Genomic DNA, 25822 nt, shown 5'->3' with positions numbered 1-25822 from the left:
TGCCACACAGCCAATTTTTGTGCCACCTGCAAATCAACTTATCATCAACCCTGCATTCTCATTTATATTGTTCATATATACCATAAACAGTAAAGGAACCCAGCATCAATTACTGTGGTTTGCCACTGCACACTAGGCTCCAGTCACACAAACAGCCTTCTACCATCACCCTCTGTCTCCTGTCTTAAGCCAAATTTGGATCCAACTTGCCAAGTTACCATGAATCCCATGTGTTTTTATCTTTTTTATAACTCTCAAAGGCTGAAATCCATATAAACTACATCAAATTTACCCTCACCTACATAATCCTCATAAAATTCAAACAAATTTGTTAGGTATGAGCTCCCTCTGACAACACCATACTGACAAGCTGCTTTCTATTCACCCTGTCCATGCTCCTCAATCTTACACACCTCTGTGAGGTTTCTCCATCAATCTTCATTGCTTTAAAAAAAACCTAAGCTTGTCCAGCTTCTCTTCCTGATCATACCTTGTCTCTCCAAATGAAGATTTATTCTCTCCTTCAGAATGTTCTCCAATAGTTTTCCTACTACTGATGTAAGACTCCGTGGTCTGTAATCCCTGGTTTATCTCTATCACTTTTCTTGAAAAGTCGAACTACATTACCTGTTTTCCATTCCTCTGACGCCTTCCCTGTGGCCTGACAGAAATTTAAAAAATTGGGTTAGAACCTTTAATTTCCGACCTGACCTTCTACAATAGCCTGAGATATGACACATTCTGACCTGGGGATTTGTCCACTTGATCCTGCCAAAACCTCCACTATGTTCTCTCTCCCTGAGAACTCATAACCCCACAGACCTTCTGACCAAGTTCTGTACCTTGATCCTCATTCTCCCAAGTGAAGACAGTTGTGAAATACTCGTTTAACATTCTACAATATCCTCCAGCTCCATGCCCTCTTGGTCCCTAATGGGTTCTATACTCTTCATGGTTATCTTCTTCCCCTTAGTATCCTTACAAAATATCTTGGGGATTCTTGCTAATTTTACCTCCAGTGTTTTCTCATGCCCCCTCTTTGCTTTAATTTCTTTCTTAAGTTCACCTCCACTCTCTGTACTCCACTGTTAACTCTGCTTTGCTCTGTTTTGTACCTGTTAAAAGCCTGTTTTCCTTATGCGGCCCTGAATATTCTTAGACATTCAGGATTCTTTGCGCCTGTTACTCCTACATTTCACACTATATAGAACATGTTGGTTCTGTAGTCTCTCCATTTCTTTTTTTTAAATTTCCTCAGCTGGCTTGCTGTAGATTTACCCAGAAGGTTGTGGTCTGCTTTAGTCAGATTCTACATTATTTTAATAAAACCTTGTTTCCCAAATCCAGATTTTTTTATTACAGAATACTTTTCCTTTTTCCATAACCAACTTAAATCACACAGTGGTGTGGTTGCTATTATTAAAATGCTTCCCCACTGTCACCCTGACCACCTATTCCATTTTGTTCCCAAGAATTAGGTCCAACAATGCACTATCCCTTGTTGGACCATCTACCTGTTTCAAAGAATCCATCCTCTCTTAAACCCTTAATACTATAATTATCCCAATTAATGTTAGGAAGTTGAAATTCCCTAATATTATTATTCCTATACACATCGATGAATTGTCTATATATTTGCTGCCCTATTGCTCACCAACTATTTGAGCCTGAACGCATGGAGTTTAGAAGAAAGACAATTTTACGAGATTCTTAGGGGACTTACTGTAGATATACAAAAAAATTGTTTGCCCTTGTGAGAGAATCTAGGAGCAGAGAATGTAATCTCAGAATAAGGGATCATGCTTTAAAGACAGAGATGAGGAGTAAATTCCTGGGTATGCATTCCTAATAAATTCAAATACTACTTGTGCAGACTTGTGCTTATGTTTGGTTGGTCTTATATTTGGTTGACTGCACTCAGCTAATCTGTCAGCCCTAAGACAATAAGAACCTGTAGCTCCAAAATAATAATGGAAACAAAAATTGCTGGAGAAACTCAGCAAATCTGGCAGATCCTTCAGAACTGGAATAAATGCTGCCAAACCTCTGTTCCTCCATGATTTTCTGTTTTTGTTTCCGATTTCCAGCATCTGCAGTTCTTTGTTTTAGTTTAGCTCCACAATAATATTTGCTTTAACACCAGAATAAGATTTACATAGGTGTTTAATAAATTACAGTTATATCATTTTACAGTGAACAGTAATTAACTGCAAATAATCTGTTTGTACTTAACGTTAAATACTTCAGCTTTGGTTTAAAAATCAAAAAGAGTGTAAAAGAATACGTTTTCCAACGATAAGAACACCTAATGTTTGTAACTTACAATGATTTTCTTTAATTAACACCTAGGGTTCTCAATATGTTCTTAGAGGAGGTTGAGGGAGACTCAAGTTGCTGCATCCAGGTGATTCTAGGTCAACTTATCAAACTTTCATTGATTCTGAACCTAGTTCATGTTTATAGTTTTGAAAAGCAAAGCAGGAGGTTATCATGGACTAACTCACCTTGCAGTGACTATAGAGGACAATACATTCCGTTACAGGTAGTTTCCAGTACCTGAATAATATTTGTCTTTGCAAACTAATTCAAAGTCATGCCGTGATACGGGTGGATATTAGAAAGCAGTTTTCAGTGTAACGTGACTTTCTCCAGTTTTTTCCAATTCCCCAAAATGTTCTCCCAGAATTATTGCCATTGAAATCAGATTTTGAAATCTTAGCATTAGAATCTATTTCTACCAATTGATCTCAATGAAATAAGTTAACCAGACCTTAAAATAAAATGCTTGTTCTAATGTCAAGCAAAAATATTCTGTCTCACTTGCTTATTTCTACATAAACAGACTGATAAAAAAGGAAAATACTTTCATTGACTGAAACTGCTAAAATATAAATTATTGGGCAAAGTAAGCCAGAGGTGACGTGTGGTAACATTGTTTTATACAGAGTTGTTGCAATCTGAAATGTTCTGCCTGAAAGGATAGTAGAAACAGATCTAATTATAACATTCAAATGTGTATTGGATAAATAGTCAAAGAGAAATCCCAGGGCTGTGGAGAAAAAGAAGGGCAGAAGAACCAATTGAAGAGCGATGTTAAAGAGTGGGCAGAGGCACCATGAATGTGGATTAGTCCTCTGCTGTATCATCGTATGGAAGTGGCTGCAATCATTTTACTTTAGTGCAATATTCTCGGCTGGGAATGTAGTGTCTAGCAAAATATTAGCATTTTGTTATATTATCCCCTCTGCAATTTCTACTGGGGAGATGTAAATTAAGTCAGTAATGGCTGCTTGCAGTTGAGCATGTGTTTGTTTAACTCGTAATATACCACAGACGCACAGTCATTGCTCCAGCAGAAAGTTTTGAGAATCATTGGGGGGTTTGCTCGAAGTTCAATGTTAATGGTTTCTCTGTAAAATTAGGGGACCAGAACCTGTGTAATGGAACTAGGGATGGTGTGGGCATGGACTTTAATACATTAAAATAATTCCCTGTTCAGTAATGGCACATTGCCATGGTTGGGGAGAAAAACCTGTTGCTAGGTGTTCAGAAAACCTCCAAATATTTAATTACATTTCCATCTTTTGCATTCTGTCCAATGTAAAGATTTCCTCAACAGCATACAGTATCACCACTGGATCAAGTTATAGAAATCAATTATCAAAAATATGAGCAGAGTTGAGGTCGACAATGTATGCTAGTACAAAAGTTCCATCATACGTGTGCCACATATTTTACAGAATAATGACCTCAAACAGCACCATACCATGTTCTGATTAATAAGACCATAAGAAATCGGAACAGCAGTAGGCTGTTCAAGCCTACTCCACCATTCAATAGGATCATGGCTGATGCAACATGCCTCACATCCAATTTATTGCTGTTTCCTCATAACCTTTGATCAGGTAAGATAAGGTCAAGTATGTTTTTCCCTCTTGTTGTTTCCCTCCTCAATTGCCACAGACCAAGTCTAGCAGCTATGTCTTTTAGGACCAGACCAGCTCGATCAATAGTATTATAGTGGACACTGAAATCCCCCACCCAGAGTGCATTTTGTGCCTTTGCAATCCTCAGAACTTTCACTGTGTTATTCAACATGGAGGAGTACCAGCTCATCAGCTGAGGGAGGACAGTACGTGGTAATCAGCAGGAGGTTTCCTTGCCCATGTTTAACCTGAAGCCACAAGACTTCGTGGAGTCCAGAGTGAATATTGAGGACTCCCAGAGCAAGTCCCTCCTGACTGTATACCACTATTAGTGAGTTTTGAGAAGATCTGTAGCTCAGGTTGAGTTCTGGATGTAGGTTTGCTCACTGAGCTGGAAGGTTCCTTTTCAGATATATCTCTGAATCCTTTGTCGTTAATAACAACTGATAATTCACTGATCTTTGTCTTAAATGCTCTCAATGTCTGGACTTCTACAGCCTTCTGGGGTAGAGAATTTCAAAGATTCATTAGCCTATGAGTGAAAAAGTTCCTCCAGACTTCAGTCCTGGTCAGGACATAGTAGATTTAAGAGGTAACTGCCTTCACAGATACTTGTTGAATCCAGGAGAAGACATTGACGTGGTGGCAATGTTCACAGTCAGGGACACAGGCTAATACCAACAATTCTATTTTGTGGCACTTTAGCAAATGATGTTTGAAAATTCACATATACAATTGTGCTTTACCCATCCCACCTTTCCATTATCTCAAAGAACTCCATTATATCAGACAACGTTAATTTACCTTGAGCAAGTCCATGCTGGATTTCCTTTTTTTTGCCCAAATGCAGTTAATTTTGTTCTGGTTTATTCTCTTTAGAGATTTACCTATCAGCAACATTAGGCCGTTGAGCATGTAGTTGCTGTCTCCTTTTCACCAGTAGGATATTGTATTTGCAACCTTGCAATTCTCTGGCAGCACTCCCAAATCTAAAGGAGGACCAGCATGTCATTATTTCCAGAGAGCCTGTTGGCAAGGATGATACTGGAGCCAATTCTTAACTTAGTCTTACAGCTATTCACAGATTGGAACTTTATAAGATTGCACTTCACAACTCAACCACACCAATTTTAATGTCTCTTTTTTTTGTGCATTTAAGATATTGTTATATCAATCTGTTTAGAGATCTGCGGATGCACCTCTCGAAAAGGTGAGACTTGAACTCAAGTCTGTTATCTGTGAGGTAGGGGCACTATCACTGTACCACAAGAACCCTTTGTGCGTTTCAATGTTTTTAAAATTGGATTTCAAATCTCATCATTTACTATAATAGAATTTGAACCCACCTTTCTCGACATTAGTTTGAAGTTCTGAGTTACTAATCCAGAGATAATACTGGTATGTCACTAATTCTCTTTTTTTTGTGTTGGAGTAAAACTCTAGTTAATGTTCTCACCTGCATATAAATACAATTCATATGCAATTAAGCTTCAAAGGGACTGTGTGGTACAATAATAGTGTCTCTATCCCTGAGCCAGGTGACCAAGATTCAAGTCTTACCTGTTCTAGAGGTGTGTCATAACGTCTCTGAATAGGTTGAGTAGGGAAAAAATATAATTGATACGGGGGTCACCCATTCAAACACACTTGGTGCCTGATTGAAAGACTCAGCATTGGGATCTGGACCTGTTGATAACACCCCTATCTTTCCTATCAACTCCATTTATCCACATCCTCCCTTGTCCCATCCTACACTCTTTCATTGATGTCTTGGTCCCTTGCTGATCATGGGCGTCTGGTGGGTGCATTGCCAATAGCCATCACTATCTCCCTAGTTATGCTGCTGGCCTCTAACAATGGATAGCCTTTCCTAAAGGAGTCAATGTGGTGCTTTTGCCAGTTTTCCAACCAATGCACAGAAAACCCAACACCTGCAAAGAATAGCACCCAATATGTGTTCACAGGTCCCCTTAATTCAAGTCTGTGTTGCCATTTTATGATAATCCTAAATGGCGGCTTGTATCTTCAGCTTACCAACTTTGTCATGCTTAGGCCACAAATTGGACTCTGTTGTTTCAGCAAAATGGTACCAGACTCTCACCTGTGCTACGCACTGAGGGAAATATTCAGAATAGACAGGTTGTGATGTCAGCCCTTTAATGCTGACCCAACTCTGATGCTGCCATTTTCAGACTCGCTGCAGCAGTTTGTAGGCTTTCTTTGTTATGTGCTGAAGATGCGTTCAGGAGCAGGAAGACCCACTCACTTCCACCTCCCTGAAGTGCTAGTTAAGGGATCATCATACGGTTTAGGTGTTGATTAGTTTCTGATTTCTCTGTTTTGAGTTTATGGAAATGACTGATGGCTTAGAGTGCTTTAGACTTTAGGAAACTCTCAGGAAGTGGTGCAGTAGGTGGAAAAGGTGGCAGTGAGGGAATGACTCCTAGCAAAAGCTTTTATCCTCATAGAGTCTTCCAGCAGCATTTCTCTTCAACTGTCAGTTATGAATAATGTGAACAGAAGGAGCTGCTTACAGAACCCTGTCACTGCTCAAATCCAAACCTGAACATTAGATCAGGTGAATCTTCCAGACTGAAGCAGTGACATCTCTACCATTTCTCAGTCTGCCATCCACATCAAAGACAACAGATGCTATTCTTTCAAGGACATAAGAACTGTGATCCATTTGACAAAAGAAGTACTCTGCCAGGAAAGTGGGTAGTGGGCTGTGAATTGGGTAACTGAATTTACTGAGAGTTCCTACATAAAGGAACAGACTGAAACTGTGATTTTTGTATTTGGTGCATATATATATAGTGTTTATCTCTTGTAAATAAAAGTATACAAAGTGTGTAAGTATCACTCACCTTACAGTTTTCTCTCTCATTTCCTTAGTTACTAGAATAGAACATTTTTAAAACAAAGGTCTCCCATCTGGAATTGAGAAGAGGAAATTTTTTTCCACTGGTTTTTGGTCTGTAGAATTCTTTCCTGGAGGTGAGGTAATTTAATATTTTAACGTAGATTCTTGATTGACAAGGAAGTCAGAGTATGAGAAGGGATAGAAGGGGAAGTGGAACTGAGGCTGAAATCTGATCCACCATAATCTTACCAGATGGCAGAGAAAGCTTAAGGGGGCAAATAAACTCAATCCCATTCCTAAATTATATGCTTTTATTGATCTTTGGTTCCCAACTCATTAACTGCTGCTCCCTCTGATTATAGACCACTTTACTTTATAAGAGGGCGGCATGGTGGCTCAATGATTAGCACTGCTGCCTCACAGCGCCAGGGTCCCAGGTTCGATTCCAGCCGTAGGCGACTGTCTATGTGCAGTTTCCACATTTTCCCCGTGTCTGCGTGGGTTTCCTCTGGGTACTCCGGTTTCCTCCCACATTCTAAAGCTGTTCAGGTCAGGTGATTTGGCCATGCTAAATTGTCCAGAGTTGTTAGGTGCATGAGTCAGAGGGGGGTGGGTTACTCTTCGGAGGGTCGGTGTGGACTTGTTGGGCCGAAGGGCCTGTTTCCACACTGTAGGGAATCTAATCTATCTAATCTAAAATGCACCTAGGTCTATAATGCAATTTGTTTTGGTGATATGTCCTGTCACAGTTCAATAGCTGATAGTACACAAACTGTGACGTGCATGTACCGTACTTAACGTTGCTGCAAGAGTGAAGTGAATCTATGAATAATATGGTAAGTTTCATTTGACAGAGAATTTCAGTGGGTGAATAAAGATGGTGGAGTGATTTAAACAATGAGAGACAAGGATTTGTTGTAAGGTCCACTGACTTTAATTATTCATATGGGGTTATTGAATTATTTGCAGAACTGCATTCTGATACTTGGCATGAACAGCAATAGTTTTGTCTACTGAAACTGCCTTGGAAAGTCTGTCCTCTGGTCACTTTTGGCATGATCCCTGCCTTTCTCAGCCATTTGCACCCCACATCCTACCCAAACTCTTCCCCCAAACACGCCAGCACCAGCCGCTGTTAGAAAGAATATGTTTCATTTAAGAGGTGCAGACTGGGTTTAAGTGGCGCTCACCTCACAGGATATCAGCTCCCTGTTGAGGTGTGCGGTCACTCAGTTGTGTACTTGGACCTCTGGCTGACTCCTACTTCTCGTATTGTCTCTCAGCAACCATCTATCTCCTCGCTAATCTGGTATGCTCCCAATGCCAAATTAATTTAAACCATCTCCTGCATTAATTAATCTGCTTCCTTTTGACGTAACTGCTTCCTCACTCAGATGGTGATATGGTAACCTCCTGGTTCTTGACATTTGTCTTTCTGATGATCAAACTAAACTATATATTTTTTTAACTGGTGTGAGAATGTGTCTGTGTGCCATTACAAGTGTTTCTTGGTACACAATGTTAGTGTGGCATCAGTGCAGAGCAACTCTGATGACCTGAAGGTACATAATAGCAGCAAAGGGAAGAATGTACCAAAACATTTTGGTGCTAGAACACAAATCTGTTTGACCTGTCTACAAATCTCAAAGGGTCTAATGATTCTGTGTCACTGCTGAACAAACCCCTCAAGTTGTCATGAATAGGGGAAATCATTTTGAGCAGCTTTGAAGGGCATTCAATTTTATCCGGCAACTAATAGACTACTTCTACTCATGTGGTTGATCAAGAATTTAATGAACATATAAGCATGTTCCCATTGTACTTCCTTTGAAGGATTTCTTCAGACTTTGCAAGTACAACAAACATCATAGAGTGATAGAGTCATGGAATCCAACAGCATAGAGACAGGCCCTTTGGCCTAAACTGGCCAATGTGACCAAAATGTCCATCCACACTCATCGCATTTCCCTGCACTTGCCTCATATATTTCTAAATATTTCCTATCCATGTACAGAACTACCTCGATTCTCCGAACAAGACGGGTGGGGAATATCTTGTTTGGATGACTGATCAGTGTTCCCATGGCGGCGGCAACAGTAGGAACAGGGTTCCTGTGGCGATCCTGTTCCTGATCCTGCCGCCAGCCCAAGCTGCCTGATCTCACTGTGCTCTTATTAAGTTTAATAAAATTTTTACAGGACCTAGACATCTTGTTCGGATAATCCAAAATTTGGATAACTGAGGTTGTTCTGTATATGTCCATTTGCCTTTTAAATGTTGTTAATATACCTGCTTCAACCACTTCTGCTGGCAGCTCATTCCATATGCGTACCACCCACTATGTAAAAACTAAAGTTGCCCCTCAGGTTCCCATTTATTCTTTCTCCTCTTACCTTAAACTGATGCATTTTAATCCTCGATTCCCCAACCCTGGGATAAAGAGCGAGTGCATTTATCCTATCCATGCTTTTCATGATCTTCCACAGTTCTTTAAAGATTACCCATTTAGTTGCGTATGCTGTAAAGATAAAAGTCCTAGCTTGTCCAACCTCTTCCCTATAACTCAGCCCCTTCAGTCCTGGCAACATCCTTGTAAATTTCTTCTGCACTCTTACTAGTTTAAAGCATCCTTCCAAATTGCAAAACTCAACACACTACTCCAAGTGAAGCCTCACCAACATCCTGCACAACTGCAACATAACTTCCCTTCTTCTTTACTCAATGCCCTGACTGATGAAGGCGAGTGTGCCGAAAGCTTTCATCACTGCCCTATCTACTTGTGACTCCACTTTCAAAGAATTGTGCACCTGAACTCCAAGCACTCCAAAATCCAAATCAATGATGTAGATAACAAACAGCAATGGGCCCAACACCGACCCCTGAGGCACACCACTAGTCATAGGCTTCCAGTCCGACAAGCATCCCTCCACTATTACCCTCCACTTCCTACAATCAAGCCGATTGTGTATCTAATTTGTCAGCTTGCCCTGGATTCCATGTGTTTAACCTTCCAGATCAGCTTACTATATGGAACCGTACCAAAGGCTTTAAAGAAATCCATATAGACTACTTCCACTGCCCTGCCCTCATCAACCTTCCTGGTCACTTCATCAAATAACTCCTAACAAATTTGTGAGGCATGATCTCCCATGCACAAAACCATGCTGACTACTCCTAATGAAACCCTGTCTTTCCAAAAGCACCTATATCTTAACCGTCTTCTCAAATAACTTACCAGATGTTAGCAAATAACAGATGTCAGACTTACTGGTCTATAGTACCCAGGTATTTCTTTGCAGCCCTTCTTGAATAATGGCATTGCCCTCCATTCTCCTGGGACCTCAGCCGTGGCTAACGATGATGCAAATATATCAGCCAGGGCTCCCGCAATTTCTTCCCTCGCCTTTTGCAGGGTTCTTGGATATATCTGGTCAGGACCAGGAGGTTTATTCACCTTCATACATTTTAGTACGTCTAACATCTCCTCTACTGTGATATGGACTATCCCCAAGATGTCACTACTAACTTCCCCAAGTTCCCAAGTCTTCATGTCTTTCTCAATGGTAAACACCGAGGAGAAATATTCATTGAGGACCTCGCCCACCTTTTGCAGTTCCACACATACATGTCCACTTTGGTCCTTGAGGGGTCCTATTCTCTCTCTCATTATTCTTTTTTTCCTTAAATATACTAAAGAATCTCTTTGGCTGAGAAGATTAGGGTGAATCCAATCTCCACATGCTCCCTTTTTGCCCTCATGTTTCCTTCTTCAGTAAATTCATGTATCCTCTATATACACCAAATCCCAGCTGCCTGTACCTGAGCCATGCCCCCTTTTTTTCTGGTGAGAGCCTCAATATCTCTTGTCATCCAGGATTCCCTATTCCTGCTAACCTTGTCCTTCACCCTCACGGGAACATATAGACTTCAGTTTCCTCTGGATTAATTCTGACTGTGTTCTTGTACTCTATTATATTTAATTTCACTCCTCAAACAGGTGCAGGATAATAATCATTAACTAATCATGCAAAGCACTTCTAACAGCAAATTGTCTTGAAGATGAATTCACATAAATTAGCTCTGGAAAGGATCACAAAATAAAAACAATGGTACATTTTAGGCAGTTCTTTCAGGGGTGCAAAATCAAATGCACACTGTGTGGGCACTCACAATAGCTAATTCGATCATGTCTATCTCCAGTGCAACTAGTTTTGCATATTTATTTTGCAGACTAGCTTTACTGTAGAACAAGGGAAATTTGACACAAGATACTACAGAGACCAAGCTGGCTGACATAATTTCAATAAGAATTTAAATATTTCAAGTTTAGATACTAACAAAACCTTACTTTTCTGTTCTTTGATGATTAAAGATTAATTTCTGTTCAATTTTAATTAATTTGAAATGAAAATTTTATTTTTACTATCATTTAATATAATGTTTTATTGCAATCTCTATGCTAAAGGTTGAAAGTGGCCTGTTAAAGGTAGTCCAATTGCAATGAATGGTATACCTTCATATCCTCCTTTATAAGGTAACAATTGTATTCTGTCTGTAACATCTTTTGACATTGAGTTCATTGCTGGGGGCTATAAACAATTAACCATTCTTTATATTTTACAGGAGAAACTAGAAAATTGAAGAAAATTGCAAACTACTGTCGACTAAAAGCAGTAAAAGGAAGCAAAATGAGGGTCTGGATTCGTCCTACCATATTTTACATTTTATTTACTCAATGTTTTGCTGTCTTAGCTGTGAATTCTGCTGATACAACAGGGCAAAAAGTTTCTGCCATTACCAACTTCCTTAGCAATGAGGGTAATTCTTCCGGAAAACTTAATAAAACTGGATCTTTTAACAGTGTTTTCGCAACTAAATCCAATCAGAAAGGAGTAGTGACACCTTCTACGGTGAAACTGAGCCCAACAAGTAACAACATGACTGCCTTAGCCCCTGGGATTACTGTTGCCACGTCAACCAAATTAGTGAAGCCTTCTGTGCCTGACAGTTCTCAGCCTCCTAAAACAGGGATAACAATATTTCAAACAACAACACCTCATGTTTCAAGTCACTACGTGCCTGAATCCTCGACAAGTGCGCCATTTGTTTCAACAGCTACAGAGAGTCAAATTAATGCAACACATCAAGTCTCAACGTCAACAGCAACTACTGCACTGAAGTTAACACAGACAGGGTCCACTGAAACAAATAGACAGCCAACTAGTGCTGGTGTTACTCAGCCTAATACAGGTTCACTGTATTCAATCATAACAACTAGAACTTCAGGTAAGATTTGAAAGAAATACAGTGGAATGAGTAACAACTTTTTTTGCACAGTGAATACAAATAGGTTCTGGAAAGCACTGTCTGGAAGTGTTGTGGAAGCAGTTTCAATTTAAAGACTTAAGGGCATTGTTTCATCTAATGTGTGAGGTTACAGGGAAAAGTCAGGAGATTGGCACAAGTTAAAATGCTCAGAATTGGTGCAATATGACGGGCCAAATAGATGACTCCTGCACTATTGTAATTTTGTGATATTGAAGAAGACAAATTCTTTGTTTGATTTTTCCCATTGAAAGGATTTGGAAAAAATGTTTCTGAAAACAGTGATTATCCTCCAGTATGAAAAGGCAAAAGAAAGTTAATTACTATGCTTAATGCAGTTAGCTGCATATGTATTTAAATATTTATTATCAATAGTGTTGGAAAGCCTTAGATTCCTCTGTGGAAAGAAATTCAAGATTAAGGCTATGGCACAGACAGAGGAAGTAGACAGTGGAAACAGTGGAAGACAGAGAGAAAGAGAGAGTTGAGAATAAAAGGGTAAACAGGTTTGTTGAAGAGAAGGTGTGTGCCCTTCGCTAAAGTGAAGAAATGCTGAATGATTGAAGAACTCTTGTTTAAATAAACCACAACTACTGTTATGGACATCTACAGAAGTTTTTATTTTCTATTGTTACACATGGATATGTTGTACCCATTCAAGCAACTGAGTCTGATCATAAATATTGCTCTGCATGTTCATTTTGTTGTGAAAAATGGAGTTCATCATTTGTATTCAACCTTGCCTGACCTCATCAAATTAATTGAAAGGATTGAATCAGTACCCAGGATGAAGGGAAACGTGAGTATTAAACTGAATGTGGTCGATATCTAAGTTGGAAAAGCATGAAGTAATCTATAATGAAAATATATCCCATATCATCATTAGTGTTCATCTTAACATCTTTTTCGCAATGATTACCAAATCTCCTTCTAGTGTGAAAGTTGACAAATCTGGTTTCGATCATCATATATTTATTTGAATGAATTAAAAAAAACTTAGACCTTGGCTCATCTGTACACCAACCTGACTCATTGAGAAATTCAGACAGTCCATACAGAAATTCTATGACCGCTTATCCAGGTGCATATGCTGAGCGCCAGCCATGTACCTCAATACAAGCCTCTGCAACCATTTACTGAATGAATATAGCACACCTAATTTGCCTGGAGCCAATACATGGGAGACTATGGTGTTCCATAACAGCAGAAGAGTCCAGATTAGGGGTACATGCATCATTTTCTATTGACACATATCCATTACTCCTTCAATACGCCAATCAAGGGACCCAGTAGATCATAAGACATAGGGGCAGAAGTAGGTCATTTGGCCCTTTGAACCTCTTTTGCGACTCAATAAGATCACAACAGACCTAATATTTCTCAACTTCACTTCCCTGCCTTTTCCCCCACAGTCCTTAATTCCCTTACTAATTTAAAAATCTGTCCATCCCAGCTTTGAAATATAGTGATGACCTGCCCTCTGTGGTAAAGAATTCCACAGATTCACTACACTCTTGAGAGAAGAGATTCCCCCTCATTTTTGTCATAAACAAGCAACCCCACACTTTGACATTATGCCCTTTGGCCTTCCTACAAATGGAAAACAGCATCTCAACATGACTCTGTCAAGTCCCCTAAGAATCTTAAGTGTTTCAGTCAGGTTACTTCTTATCTTTAAGCCTCAAGGAGTCTAATGTTGCCATCTGGGTCGGTACAGTATCAGCCATCTGGAGGATTGCCCAGCACTGTGGGAAGAAGGTCAATTACCACTTTGCCAGTAAGGACCACCATCTTCTCTCTAATACCTTTCTGTCAAACTCTGTTACTGTACCTATCTTGGCACATGGTCTATCACTGGAACTATTCCATGTGACATCTTCCCTAACTGTCACCTATCCCAATGCTAATATCCCTGCATGCCTTTGTTTTTCCTGCTTCGTCACCTCCCCACCTGCATTAAAAGTAACAGCTGTTATGTTACCCCACTTGCATCTTCCTTAATACCTGTCTTTGCCTCATTCCTAAGCAGACCCAATTGGGCAAGAAGTGTCCTGGTGTGGGCATCCCAACAATACAGCATCCTGCTCCTTACGTGGAAGCATCCTGACTCTGACCACCCCAAGTGGCTGACTGACTATACCCAAGCTTGTGGACTGGTATTGACAAATGCCCTTGACTCATTGTGCCAGGATCCACTGAGCAAAGGCTATCCCCTTTGACCTGACTGAAGCATGACATGTTTCCATTACAGAATGGCAAGGCAAAAACAGAAGTAATATGAAACAAACACACAGCATGCTGTAGAAACTAGCTAGTCTGCCAGCATCTGGAGGGAGAGAGAGAGTGTTAACATTTTGAGTCCAGAATGATTCTTCAGAGCTCCATAGTGATGTGGGCCTGGTATATCTGGCTAAGGGGGCAAAGCACAAAAAGAGAGGGCAAAACAGGAATGGTTTGAGCATCCAGACAAGTGTAGAGTGAGTGAATACTATAACAGTGTGAAAGAATCCAGAGATGGTCCTTACTCCTTACGCAGCCTGGTCCAGTCTTTGAGCTGGGTGTGTGTCCCTGAGCAGAACAGTGTCTGTCCTGCAGGATTACAATGATAAATGCAGCTTGAGGTGTAGCGATGAAGTGAAGAAGCTTCTGTAAATAGATCAGAGATATGCCATGAGAAGTTTTGGCGGCTGACACATGTCAGAACCCTGAGTTCCCCATTATTTGTGTCCTCCTTTGTGAAGCCAGAAGCGAAGTATGAATTTAGTCCATCAGCCTGTTTCCCCATCATAAAATACCCTGTTTCTCAGTGTAAGGGACCTGCATCAGTTTTTAATCTATCTTCCTTTGTTTACATATCTATAGAAACTTTTACAGTCAGTTCTTCTGTTCCCCACAAGCTTACTCTCTTACTCTATTTTCCCCATCTTAATCAATTTCTTGGTCCTCCTTTGCTGACTTCTAAGCTATTCCCAATCCTCAGATCTTTTGCTTTTTTTTTGTTGCCAATTTGTATGTCGTTTTTGCATCTGATACTATTTCTAACTTGCCTCAATCCATGTGTATCATACTCATTTACATCAATTAGTTCATCTTATTTTGAATGCACCATGTGTTCAAGATTGTGTTATTAACATTCCTTGTTCCATTCCAACTTTTTTTTTAAACTGTGCTCTTGTTAGAATCCTTGATTCCTCTGCCTATTATAATACTTGCCTTATTCCTATTTCTGCGTTTTGTTATTGTTCTTGATTCCCATTCCTCTGCCTTGCATAGGTTCCCATCCCCCTCACAGTTTAGTTTAAACCCTTCCAACCATTCTCTAGCAAATATTCCCCTGGCACATCAGTCCTGGTCCTGCTCAGGGGTAACTTGTACAGATTGTTCTAGTCCCATTTCCCCCAAACTGGTCCTCATGCACCAGGCATCTGGAATCCTCCCCTTTATGCCATCTTTTTAGTCACATGTTGATCCGATATACCCTGCTGTTTCTACTCTGACTGGCATGTGGCACTGATAGTAATTCTAACATCGCTACCTTTTTTGAGATCCTACTTTTCAGCTTGCTTCCTAACTTCCAATATTCTGTTTTTATGACCTTTTATGCCTTTTTTGAAACCTGTGTCATTGGTACCAATGTGTACCACAACCACCTGGATGTTCGCCCCCCCCCCCACTTCAGGATGTCCTGTCTGCTCTGAGACATCCTTGACTCTAGCACCATGGAGGCAATCTACCATTCTAGAGTCTCGTTTGCAGCCAAAGAAATGTCTGTCTATTCCCCTATAATTGAATCTTCTAAGGTCTATTGTATTTCCACATTTCTTCGCACCATGCCCTGTGCAGCAGAACCAACCATAGTAACATGACTCTAGTTGGTACTGGTTTCACCTGAGAGGCCAACTTCAATCCAGCACCACCCCTATCACTACACCCCCCTACCCTCAACTCTCAACATGATTTATCCACAATATTCTCAGATTCGAGTATGCTCCATAGTGTTTCCAGCCATTGCTCCAGCTCCAAAATGTGGCCTACCAGGGGCTGCAACTGTCCACACTTCCTGCACTGGTCCCAAGTACTGGAAAAATGCCCGGCTTCCCACATAAAGCAGGAGAAGTAGACAAAATGTTTGAGTTCTCTTGCCATGACTTACCCCTTTAAACCTTTTGGAAGATGTTTAATGTCAACCACTATCAATTATGATGTTGTGGCCATTACAGAGACTTGGATATCATGGGGCAGAATGTTTGTTGGATGTTCTGGGGTTTAGATGTTTAAAAGGAATAGGGAAGGAGGTAAAAGAGGTGGGGGAATGGTATTGCTAATCAGGGATAGCATAACAGCTGCAGAAAGGGAGATCATCGAGGAGAGTTTATCTACTGAGTCATTATGTATGAAAGTCAAGTTTTTTTTGTTGAACACCTAATAAATTAATAATTTGTAACTAAAGCGAAATAAAGAAGATGCTAATAGTTCTAACTTTGTTTTTCCAGGTACAGTCATGCATCTGAGAAAACAAGAAATAATTCTGACCATCTGCTTAAGTACCATTCTTGGAGTTGTGATTCTAACCATTATTATGTATAATATCATCAAATGCAAACGAAGGAGAGCACAGTATACCCATCGCCCTCTCTATGCCACTTCAAATGAGGAGCCAGGTATGCATAGCAACACAAGTCAAACAGAAGCCACTGGAAATAACTAGCTGAAAAACATGTAGATCAGCTTTGCTTAATAAAACTAAATCAAGGGGGTGGCACAGTGGCTCAGTGGTTAGCACTGCTGCCTCACAGCGCCAGGAACCCGGGTTCGATCCTTGCCTTGGGCGACTGTCTGTGTGGAGTTTGCACATTCTCCCACGGTCTGTGTGGGTTTCCTCTGGGTGCTCTGGTTTCCTCCCCACAATCCAAAGATGTGTAGGTTTGGTGAATTGGCCATGCTAAATTGTCCATAGTGTTCAGGGGTGTGTAGGTTAAGTGCATTAGTCAGAGGTAAATGTAGGGGAATTGGCCTGGGTGGGTTACTCTTCGGAGGGTTGGTATGGGCTTGTTGGGCCGAAGGGCTTGTTTCCATACTGTAGGGAATCTCATCTAATGAAATTAATTGCTTTGGGGTCTTAGTAATAAATATATTTATAATTTGTGTGACAGTTTTAGATTTTTCCCAAGATCTTGCTGCTATGTTCTCTCTCAGCAATTTCCATAAGCACACTGAAACATGCATATCTCCTGGACTGACCTCGAGTCTCCAAAATTAAAGATTAATTGCAACATTGTGGCAAGCCACAGGAGAGAAATTCAAAAGAACATTAAAATATTTTAAAATTAAACCTTTGTTTATTAATAATTTAAAAAATTGGCAGTACAATAAAAGGTTGTTTTGGCTGGAAGTCAAAAACATCCAATTAGATAATAAAGATTTTTTCAAATTAGTGTGAGGATGGGCGTGTTAACCAATGGGAAAGGGGTAGGTGGACGCAGAAGATCGAACCTTCAGTAACAGATCATACCAAAGTTGGCAGGTATTATTGGTTTGCCTTACTTTAATAACTAAACTCTAACAATAGTAAGCCAAATACTATAGAATACACTGAATAACAATTATGTCTCCAGTCACCCATTAAGGAGGAAAATAATACTCTACCAAATCCCATGAGAAATTACAGGAGAGACTAACAGTGCTGAACCTGTCCACAGCAATGCAGCATGAATATACAACATCACTTTGTCATCATTCTAATCAAATTAATATTGTCTTGAAATTGTTTTCAAAAGCTTGTATTTAAAAGCATATCTCCATTATCATTGAAAACACAGATTCCACGCTAATATTTCAAAGCATTACCCTTTTCTTGGTAAATTGAAGTTTTAGCTCAGCTTTTGTAATTCACTCATTAATATTTACAGTAACCTTAATACAGTAACAAGGTTTGGAGCAATTTATCAGGGTAAAAAGTATAAACCATTTTGTGCAGGGGCTAGGAAGATTCTGTCTAATGTGGCCAATTGTGAATTAGTTGAGTAAATATAGCAAAATAAGAAGAAATAAGATTCTTCACAGAGGGGGAAAAAGAAATCCAATACTGGAACCAAGTTTTGTATGGCAAAACAAGAATCTTGCTCGTGAGCAGCGAGAGGCCCATTTGTGTGCTGTTCATATCAAACCTCATCTTATTTTATACATGGTTTTCTATTCTCCTATGCTCTGGATGAACACACTATTCCTGACATCAAAGTCAGAGCAGGAACCTAGCAACTTTATTTTTTTGTTGTTTCCTCCTCTGGGTTTCCACCTTGGATGGCAGTCCCTTACACATTCCTTGGACAGGGAACTGCCCACAACTCCAACCCTGAGGTTGGCACCAGACAAGTACCAGCTTCACTGCAACATCATGGTACATCTCCAAACCACTTACAATATGGTTCTCCACTTCAGTGCTGCACTTGGAGTTCACCTGTGATCCTTCAAGAGGGTGGACAAGTCACTGTACCTTGCTATGCCAAGGTTATAACTACAGCATGGAATCAGTAACAAATGCAGCCAACACACTATGTGCAGCAATCAAATAACCATACCTCAGAAGGGATAGTCTTCAGTCAGGTCAAGGGAGATGACTGACAGTGAGACAGTGCTAGCACAATCATTCAAAACCAGTGTGCAGTTCCAGTTCAGGAGCTTGGACACAGTCATTCAACCACTTGAGACAATCAGATTCAGGGTTCGGTATCTCTTATATCTCAGGGAGAGGGGCATGGATAGTCCTGTAAGTCCAATGCAAATAACTTAGGAAGTCATGATAAGTCAGTCGGAGAGCTGTACAAAGATCTGTCAGGGGTTGTTCAGTTATCAGTTGGGGCTGTCTGTCTAATTTTGTCAGGGCAGTGGGCCATGGTCAGTCCTGGGGTCAGGAAGTGAAGGAGGAGTTATCAGTGAAAGTCAATTCTGGATATTGAAAGTAGCATGCTGGAATGCAGAGGGGACAATAATTATATATCATCAATAGTCACAACTGCCCTATGGTTAACATAACTAAGCTGTAGGGCTGGAGTGTAATATGGATATGATAAATATATAAATCAAAGAGTTGGGTGAGAATGTGTGGTAGCTCAGCATTGATGGAGTCAACAGTGAGTGCAAGGAAGAAATGAAGTTTGTGCCGGGGGGGTTGGAGGCATGAATACCAGGCTGAGCCTGCGATTCACTGTGCTAAGTGTGATTTACACTGCCTTCCATTCTCATGCAAACCATAGATGTGCAATGGAAATGGAAATTGTCTGTGACCACACTCAAGAGGGCAGAGCTAGTAATTTTATCCTGTCTGAGCATGTGAGCTTTACTCGCGAGCAATTTGAAGCAGTAATTGCATTTAATTGAATTTTTACATGATACAGGTCTAAGAAATCTGTAAACATAATACCCTGTATGTAAAATTCATGCAGTGTCCAAATGTGTGGGATACAAAATCCTGGCCATGGGCAATCTTCACCATGTCAAAGGGCTAATCTGTGCAACCATTGCTGATGACTCTGTTACACATGTCCCTGAATGAGGCTAAGCAATGATACAAAGCCACCCATTCTTCTACCAGGGCCATCATAGAGCAGATATAGGTGTTCTTGAAATGATGTTTGGATCAATCTGCAGAGTCCTTGTGGAACGGTCCAGATAGAGTGTGCTGCATAATCCTTGCATTCTGCACTCTGCACAATTAGAGCTAGGAAACGGAATGTGATGGATGCTGAAGAGCTGTGGATGAAGCAGCAGTCTTGCAAAGAGGAAGTCAGAGACATTGAGCAGGAGGATCATCATCTTCAGCATAATAGAATTATATAGTGCCAGGTGCAATAAATCCAATAGGAATAAATGGGAGTGTCAAAGGTTCTGTTCACTGAGAGCTGGCTCTGAGTGAGCTGGATGAGTGTCAAGGACTCTCCAGATAAAAACAGAAATCCAATAGGACTTAATAGATACCTGGTTCCAATAGATCTGAGCTGGGACAGTAATATTTCATTGACTGTGAGTTTGTTGCTGCTCAAAAGACAATCCGTCCTGTTTGTTTCCAGAAGCAAATGCTGATTTTCTTTGCTCTTCTATCACTTTTACTGTCTGAAAGAAATGGATGTTTTCAACAACTTGACGCCTTTCCAGTATTTGATGGTCCTACATTGGATAATGAGAAGATGTTATGTTACATTGGGCATTAGGGCAAGTGTAGCACCCCTTAGACTGCTCTAATATGGTATTCATGATTTGGAGATGCCGGTGTTGGACTGGGGTGTACAAAGTTTAAAAATCACACAACACCAGGTTATAGTCCAGCAGGTTTAATTGGAAGCACACTAGCTTTCAGAGCGACGCTCCTTCATCAGGTGATAGTGGAGGGCTTGATCGTAACACAGAATTTATAGCAAAACTTTCAGTTACATCACACTGTAAAGTTTTGCTATAAATTCTGTGTTACGATCGGAAGGAGCGTCGCTCCGAAAGCTAGTGTGCTTCCAATTAAACCTGTTGGACTATAACCTAGTGTTGTGTGATTTTTAACCTAATATGGTATGACTCTAAGGATGAGTAGCCTATGTAGCATGTTTCTTGTAGCTGCAGATACCAACAGTCAATCAGTTCGGTGATGATGTTAAATAGCATCACATTTATGAATATCCACATGTATTTGCAGCCGTATCATCTATGTGCCCTCAAAAGGTTTTCTTTTTCAGCCCCTTCCTATTTAATGCAATGAGAAGGGCAGCTCATGGCAAGCAACACTTGATCTGCTGTACAGCTGGCTTTAAAAGTAGTGCTATCACCAGGAATGCCAGGTGGTTCTAACAGTAGCAAATATATTTCTGAGTAGAAGATAGTGTAAGTAGGGCACCATAGAGAAATGGTACATAGCATATGAGGCAAGTTGCGGAGAATAACATGAGAAAACTCACTAGAACTCCTAGTGAGAAGCCTTCTTTTGAAACTCCCTGAAATCGACACCAAGCCAATTTCTGTAGTAAAATTCAGCCTTTTCTTTTCTTAGGAACGTATTTATAACATTGCTGTAAAGACTTAACTGAAGGAACATTATTCTGTTTTGAAGTTGAGAAATTGTCATGTTCAATCTGACTCATGGAATTTTTTTGGAGTGTCAACCAGCACTTCTGGTGGTGAAGATCAGAGTGCTGTGAACACAATAATCAAGAACATATAGCCTACTAATTGAAATTTCTCCTCTTGGTTCCATAGAAATAATTTAGTGGTTATATATCTGGTGTTTCCTCAACTTTATAACCAGTGTAACTGCTTGAAGAGTTGAAAGTACAAGTTCTGATCAGTTTGGACTTGAAATAGCAACAATAGTCCCTTGGATATTATGAGATACTGATTTACTTCTTAAATGCAGTTGACTGCCTGAAGCAGTCATACACTATAGCCACTTAATTGGCAAAATTACAAGATGATTCAGGTCTCCAATACTTAGACTAAACTCTAGATTTTCATGATGAATCCAGGAGAAAAAACAAAAGGTGCGAAACTCACTAGAGTTTTGTCTATTTCTGTTGTGTAAATGTCTGTTTTTTTTAATACAGGGCGAAGATACAATATTCCAGATGACACATTGGTAATTTCAGGAGGTCTTTACGATGAATCACGTGTTTATAATCCCAACATGGGTGTTCTTGGAGAAGATGATGAGTTTCATGGTGACTATCCTGCATTTACTTCCAAGTACAGCCAATTCAGACTGGAATTTTTACCAGAAGAAAGAGAGATCACAGATCAAGGATCTTCCTTTAACACATTTCAACCACAAATATAGCTCATTATAACCTACTGTGCAAACTCTGACTCACTCTAGTTTCATGTGCAGGTTTTCATTGATAATAAAATGAATGAATATTAGGTAGACTTTCATACTTCAGCCCTAAGCCTCCATAAACTTCCAAACTAAGTACCTATTCTGCACTGTGTGGGCTTCTGTATATTTGTACCCAAGACTCCCAATAGATGCCTTGCAAAACTAGATAAATGTGCGAATTCTGCTTGTACCACAACCATGATCTAATTTGCAAATAGAAAAATTCAGCTATCAAACAGAAAAAATCTTATTTACCTGACGTTAAGAAAATCTTAAAATGCAGAATTATTTCTTTCTCAAGCTGTGCATTCAATTATTTAGAGCAATGTTTCAAGGGAAATAATTTTCAAATGACTAAGAATCAGGTATAGGAAGTCTTAATTTTTATCAATCTAATGTATTTATTTCCAGCAGGAAAATCAGACATTAAAACGTTTGAAAACTAGTAATATCTTAAATACACCAACATGTGTCCTCAATTAGTACTTGAATTTGTTTTTTAAAAAATATGATCACTGAACTGCTCCACCTCTTGGTGCACATGACATAAAAAACTTGTTTTTGGGAGCTTGCAGTATTTATCCACGCCAACCTGTTACCTTCACCAGCTACCCATTAGTTCTCTGGTGGTTTGGTTAAGAGGAAGAATAGCAAATTTAGCTTGGGCCTGAACACTATTTGTACGATGAAGACAGTGACTATTCTGCCTTAAAGGTCAAAACAGCAATTTACTTTTACTGTCCTGAAACATCTGAAAACCTTTTGTTAAAAAAGTATAACATGGAGCAGCAAATGTCTTTAAGGAGAAGAGTGAGGTAGAGAGGCTGAGGGATGTTAGGAGGGAATTCCAGAGCTCGGGATCCAGGAAACTGAAATCAAGGGTTCAACAATTAAAATTGACCATGTCACAAAAACACATTAATGGAAGAATGTTGATACATCAGAAGATTGTGGATTGAGTGAACAATAAACAGTCGGCCTTGAATTGGATTGATCAATTCTGATATTGTTTGCAGATTCATTCCCAAAATAATTTCCTGCTAACTACACTTCCTATAGGTCTACCCAAAATTAACTTAACTACAGGTACAATATGATGACTTGCAACAATGTAGGAATATGGCTGGTTCACAGGGGCCAGGTAATTGATGCAATGCTTATTTTTATCGAATAAGGGCTAAATTGTTGATTGTACTGAAAGGTATAATGTTTAAACAAATCTCTGGGGTCTGAAACCTATTGCAATCTATTTTAAAGTTGTATAGATTTATTTTTTATAAACATCCAAGGATATAAAATTATTTATCAATGACTTTCACCTGAATACTTATCAAAGTTAAAGCTTTTTCACAATTTATCACAGCATTTGTGTTTGGTTAGTCTTTTACTTTTTTTGCATCTCAATTCTGCTAAATTAATAATAAATGCTGCAATAAGAACATGTATAAAATTTATAAGTATGAGTGTTAGCTATGCAATGCATTGGGAGATGCCTTTGAGGTTGTTCTTAATAAAAAAAAGTTTTGAAACAACAAAGATGTTTTATGGATAAAGTACAAACAAAGAATAAATATTTTCAGTGTGAAATTTTATTGCAAGTAGTGTACAAAGGCCTTTCTGAGCTTTTGATGCTCAGGAAGTGTTACTGACTACTTCCATCTGCTGTTTGTATAATCTGGATTCACAGACTCTCACTGCACCTATCTATTCTTCATTATTTAACTGACAGGAATTGTCACACACTATGTGGGATTAGGTATACTTTAAAATGGAGCATGAGGAGTGGAAGGGCATTTCTGGCTGGGAAAAAGAAGCAATCTTAGCCAATTTCTCAACCACTTGTGGCAGTATGAGGCCTCAACAATTTCACATTAACACACCTGCTTCCCATGATTCACAGAAGGAAATAAAATGCTTACCTTACCTTGAATTACCTGTTTAGCTCCCCCATCTGCTTCATGCTGGTACTTCATCTTGTAGAACATTATCAGCAGATTGACCCACAGGATTTGCTCCACCAGCACACACTCAATACCCACCTCGCTTATCCAGGAATGCTTTTTTTTCCAAATAGGAAATGATGCATGAATCCTGGTAACGTTTGAAAGCAAAGAGAGTGATTGTGTGAATGAGAAAACTAGTACCATATCCTAAATCTCAATTGTAGAAGATCTAAACATTGAACTGCCCAATGATTTCGAAACCTATGGTATCAGTCATGTTTATACATAAATGGGCAGACAAGACAAAAAAGGTCATTTGGTATCTATGGAATGATAAATGATGCAGAAAATTTGGAGGAAGTGAAGACTGATACCAACAAATGCACTACAAATTTTCATTCAGTGCTGGAAATATTTAATTAATCTCATCAGGTCAGTCAACATAATAAAGCAACCTCAAAGCCTTAGATTCTGCTGGATGTATATCCTATCACCTGGGACTAACTTGCCTGAAAGAAGATGAATGAGACCATCAGTAAGCAAAAAAAAACCCTCACCATTGCTCTTGTGGCAGACCACTCCATTTTTTATTTATCACTTGTAATGTCAAATTACATCACAAGATGTTTCAAAGAACTTTAGTTAGAAAAATGTAGATACCAAAAAGGGAGTTAGTAAGAATGGCAACCAGAAGCTTACTCAAACAAGTGGATTTCATAGAGTTTCAAAGGAGTAGAGGGATTGAGAGAGAGTAAAGAATAAAATTCTAGAACAGGTGGCGTCCTTGCTGAAGGGCAAAGGAAGAGAATTGGAAAAGAACTCAGACTCAGAGGGACTCAGAAATCAGAGTTTGTTGGAGTTGTTGGGCTGTGGGAAAAACAAGTCAGGAATTATGAAGGGATTTTAACATATGGATGAGATTTTTAAAGTTGAAGTGGTTAGGGGTTGCCAGCCAAAGTAAATCAGCAAGAGCAGGAACAATGGGTGATCAGAACTCAATGGTTGAGAATGTGGGTAGGGGAGTCTGAGTGAGGAAAAGTTCAGCGATGGATAGAAGACCAACTGGGGATCTTTGAAATAGTCGTGTCCAGAGGTTACAAAGACAGAGATAGGAATTTTGGATATACAGGGCTTGAGTCAGAAATAGAGGTGGTCAATGTGTCAGGATGGAAGTAACTGGTCCTTGTGTCAGAAAGGCTGAGAGGATTTCAGAAGGGTCAAACTGGAAAATTAGGAGAATTCTGAGGTAACGATCAGAGAAGGAAATGGATTCAGTGGCAAAAGGAATGGACAGGCCAAGACTAAACAGTGTTACGGTGGAATGTTGAATACCAGATGAAGGGCAACAGCAGAAGCAGAGGAGCTTGAGAAATTGGCATATACGTAGGCTGACTGTCATCAGAATACATATCATAGTTTCATAGTAATAGAAGCAGAGGTAGGCCATTTGGCCCATCGAGCCTGCTCTGCCCTTCATTACGATTATGTTTGATCTATTCATTGTCTCAGTTCCTCCGACCTGCTTTATCCCAATACCCCTTAATTTCCTTACCATGCAAAGATCCATCCAACTGTGTCTTGAATATATTTAATGAAGCTGCTTTCTTGGGCAGAGAATTCCACACATTCACTACCCTCTGGGAAAGCAGTTTGTCCGCATCTCTGTTCTAAATCTACTCCCCCTAATCTTGAGGCCATGTTCTCTAGTCCTAGTTTCACCCACTAGTGTAAACAACTCACTTGCCTCTATCTTATCTATCCCTTTCATAATTTTATATTTTTCTGTGAGATCCCATCTCATTCTTCTAAATGCTAGTGAGTACAGTCCCAGGGAGCTCAATCTCTCCTATAGGGTAAACCCCTCATCTCTGGAATCAACCTGGTGGACCTCCTCTGCACTGCCACCAAAGCCAAT

General features: G+C 39.7%; 1 protein-coding gene across 5 annotated transcripts in view; it reads left to right on the top strand.

The window, feature by feature from the left end:
* LOC122563314 (uncharacterized) overlaps positions 1 to 23548 on the top strand; it is a 33428-nt gene extending 9880 nt beyond the window's left edge. For 2 of the 5 annotated variants that reach the window (XM_043717032.2, XM_043717030.2), the window contains exons 2-4: positions 11413 to 12075; positions 16608 to 16775; positions 21696 to 23548. In XM_043717032.2, the coding sequence (XP_043572967.2) occupies positions 11478 to 12075; positions 16608 to 16775; positions 21696 to 21925 (996 nt within the window). In that variant the 5' untranslated portion in view covers positions 11413 to 11477 and the 3' untranslated portion in view covers positions 21926 to 23548. Of the gene's footprint in view, positions 1 to 6821; positions 6924 to 11254; positions 11324 to 11412; positions 12076 to 16607; positions 16776 to 21695 lie in introns of all 5 variants that reach the window. The other 3 variants (XM_043717031.2, XM_087973720.1, XM_043717033.2) reach the window with 3 other exon arrangements.
* Positions 23549 to 25822: the final 2274 nt, after the last annotated feature.

The sequence above is a fragment of the Chiloscyllium plagiosum genome, unplaced genomic scaffold, assembly GCF_037043375.1.
Source record: "Chiloscyllium plagiosum isolate Xiang-an unplaced genomic scaffold, Cpla_swu_hap1 HiC_scaffold_26, whole genome shotgun sequence".
Lineage (NCBI taxonomy): Eukaryota > Metazoa > Chordata > Chondrichthyes > Orectolobiformes > Hemiscylliidae > Chiloscyllium > Chiloscyllium plagiosum.
The sequence above is the reverse complement of the archived record's forward strand: the minus strand, read 5'-3'. Positions and strand labels throughout refer to the sequence as shown.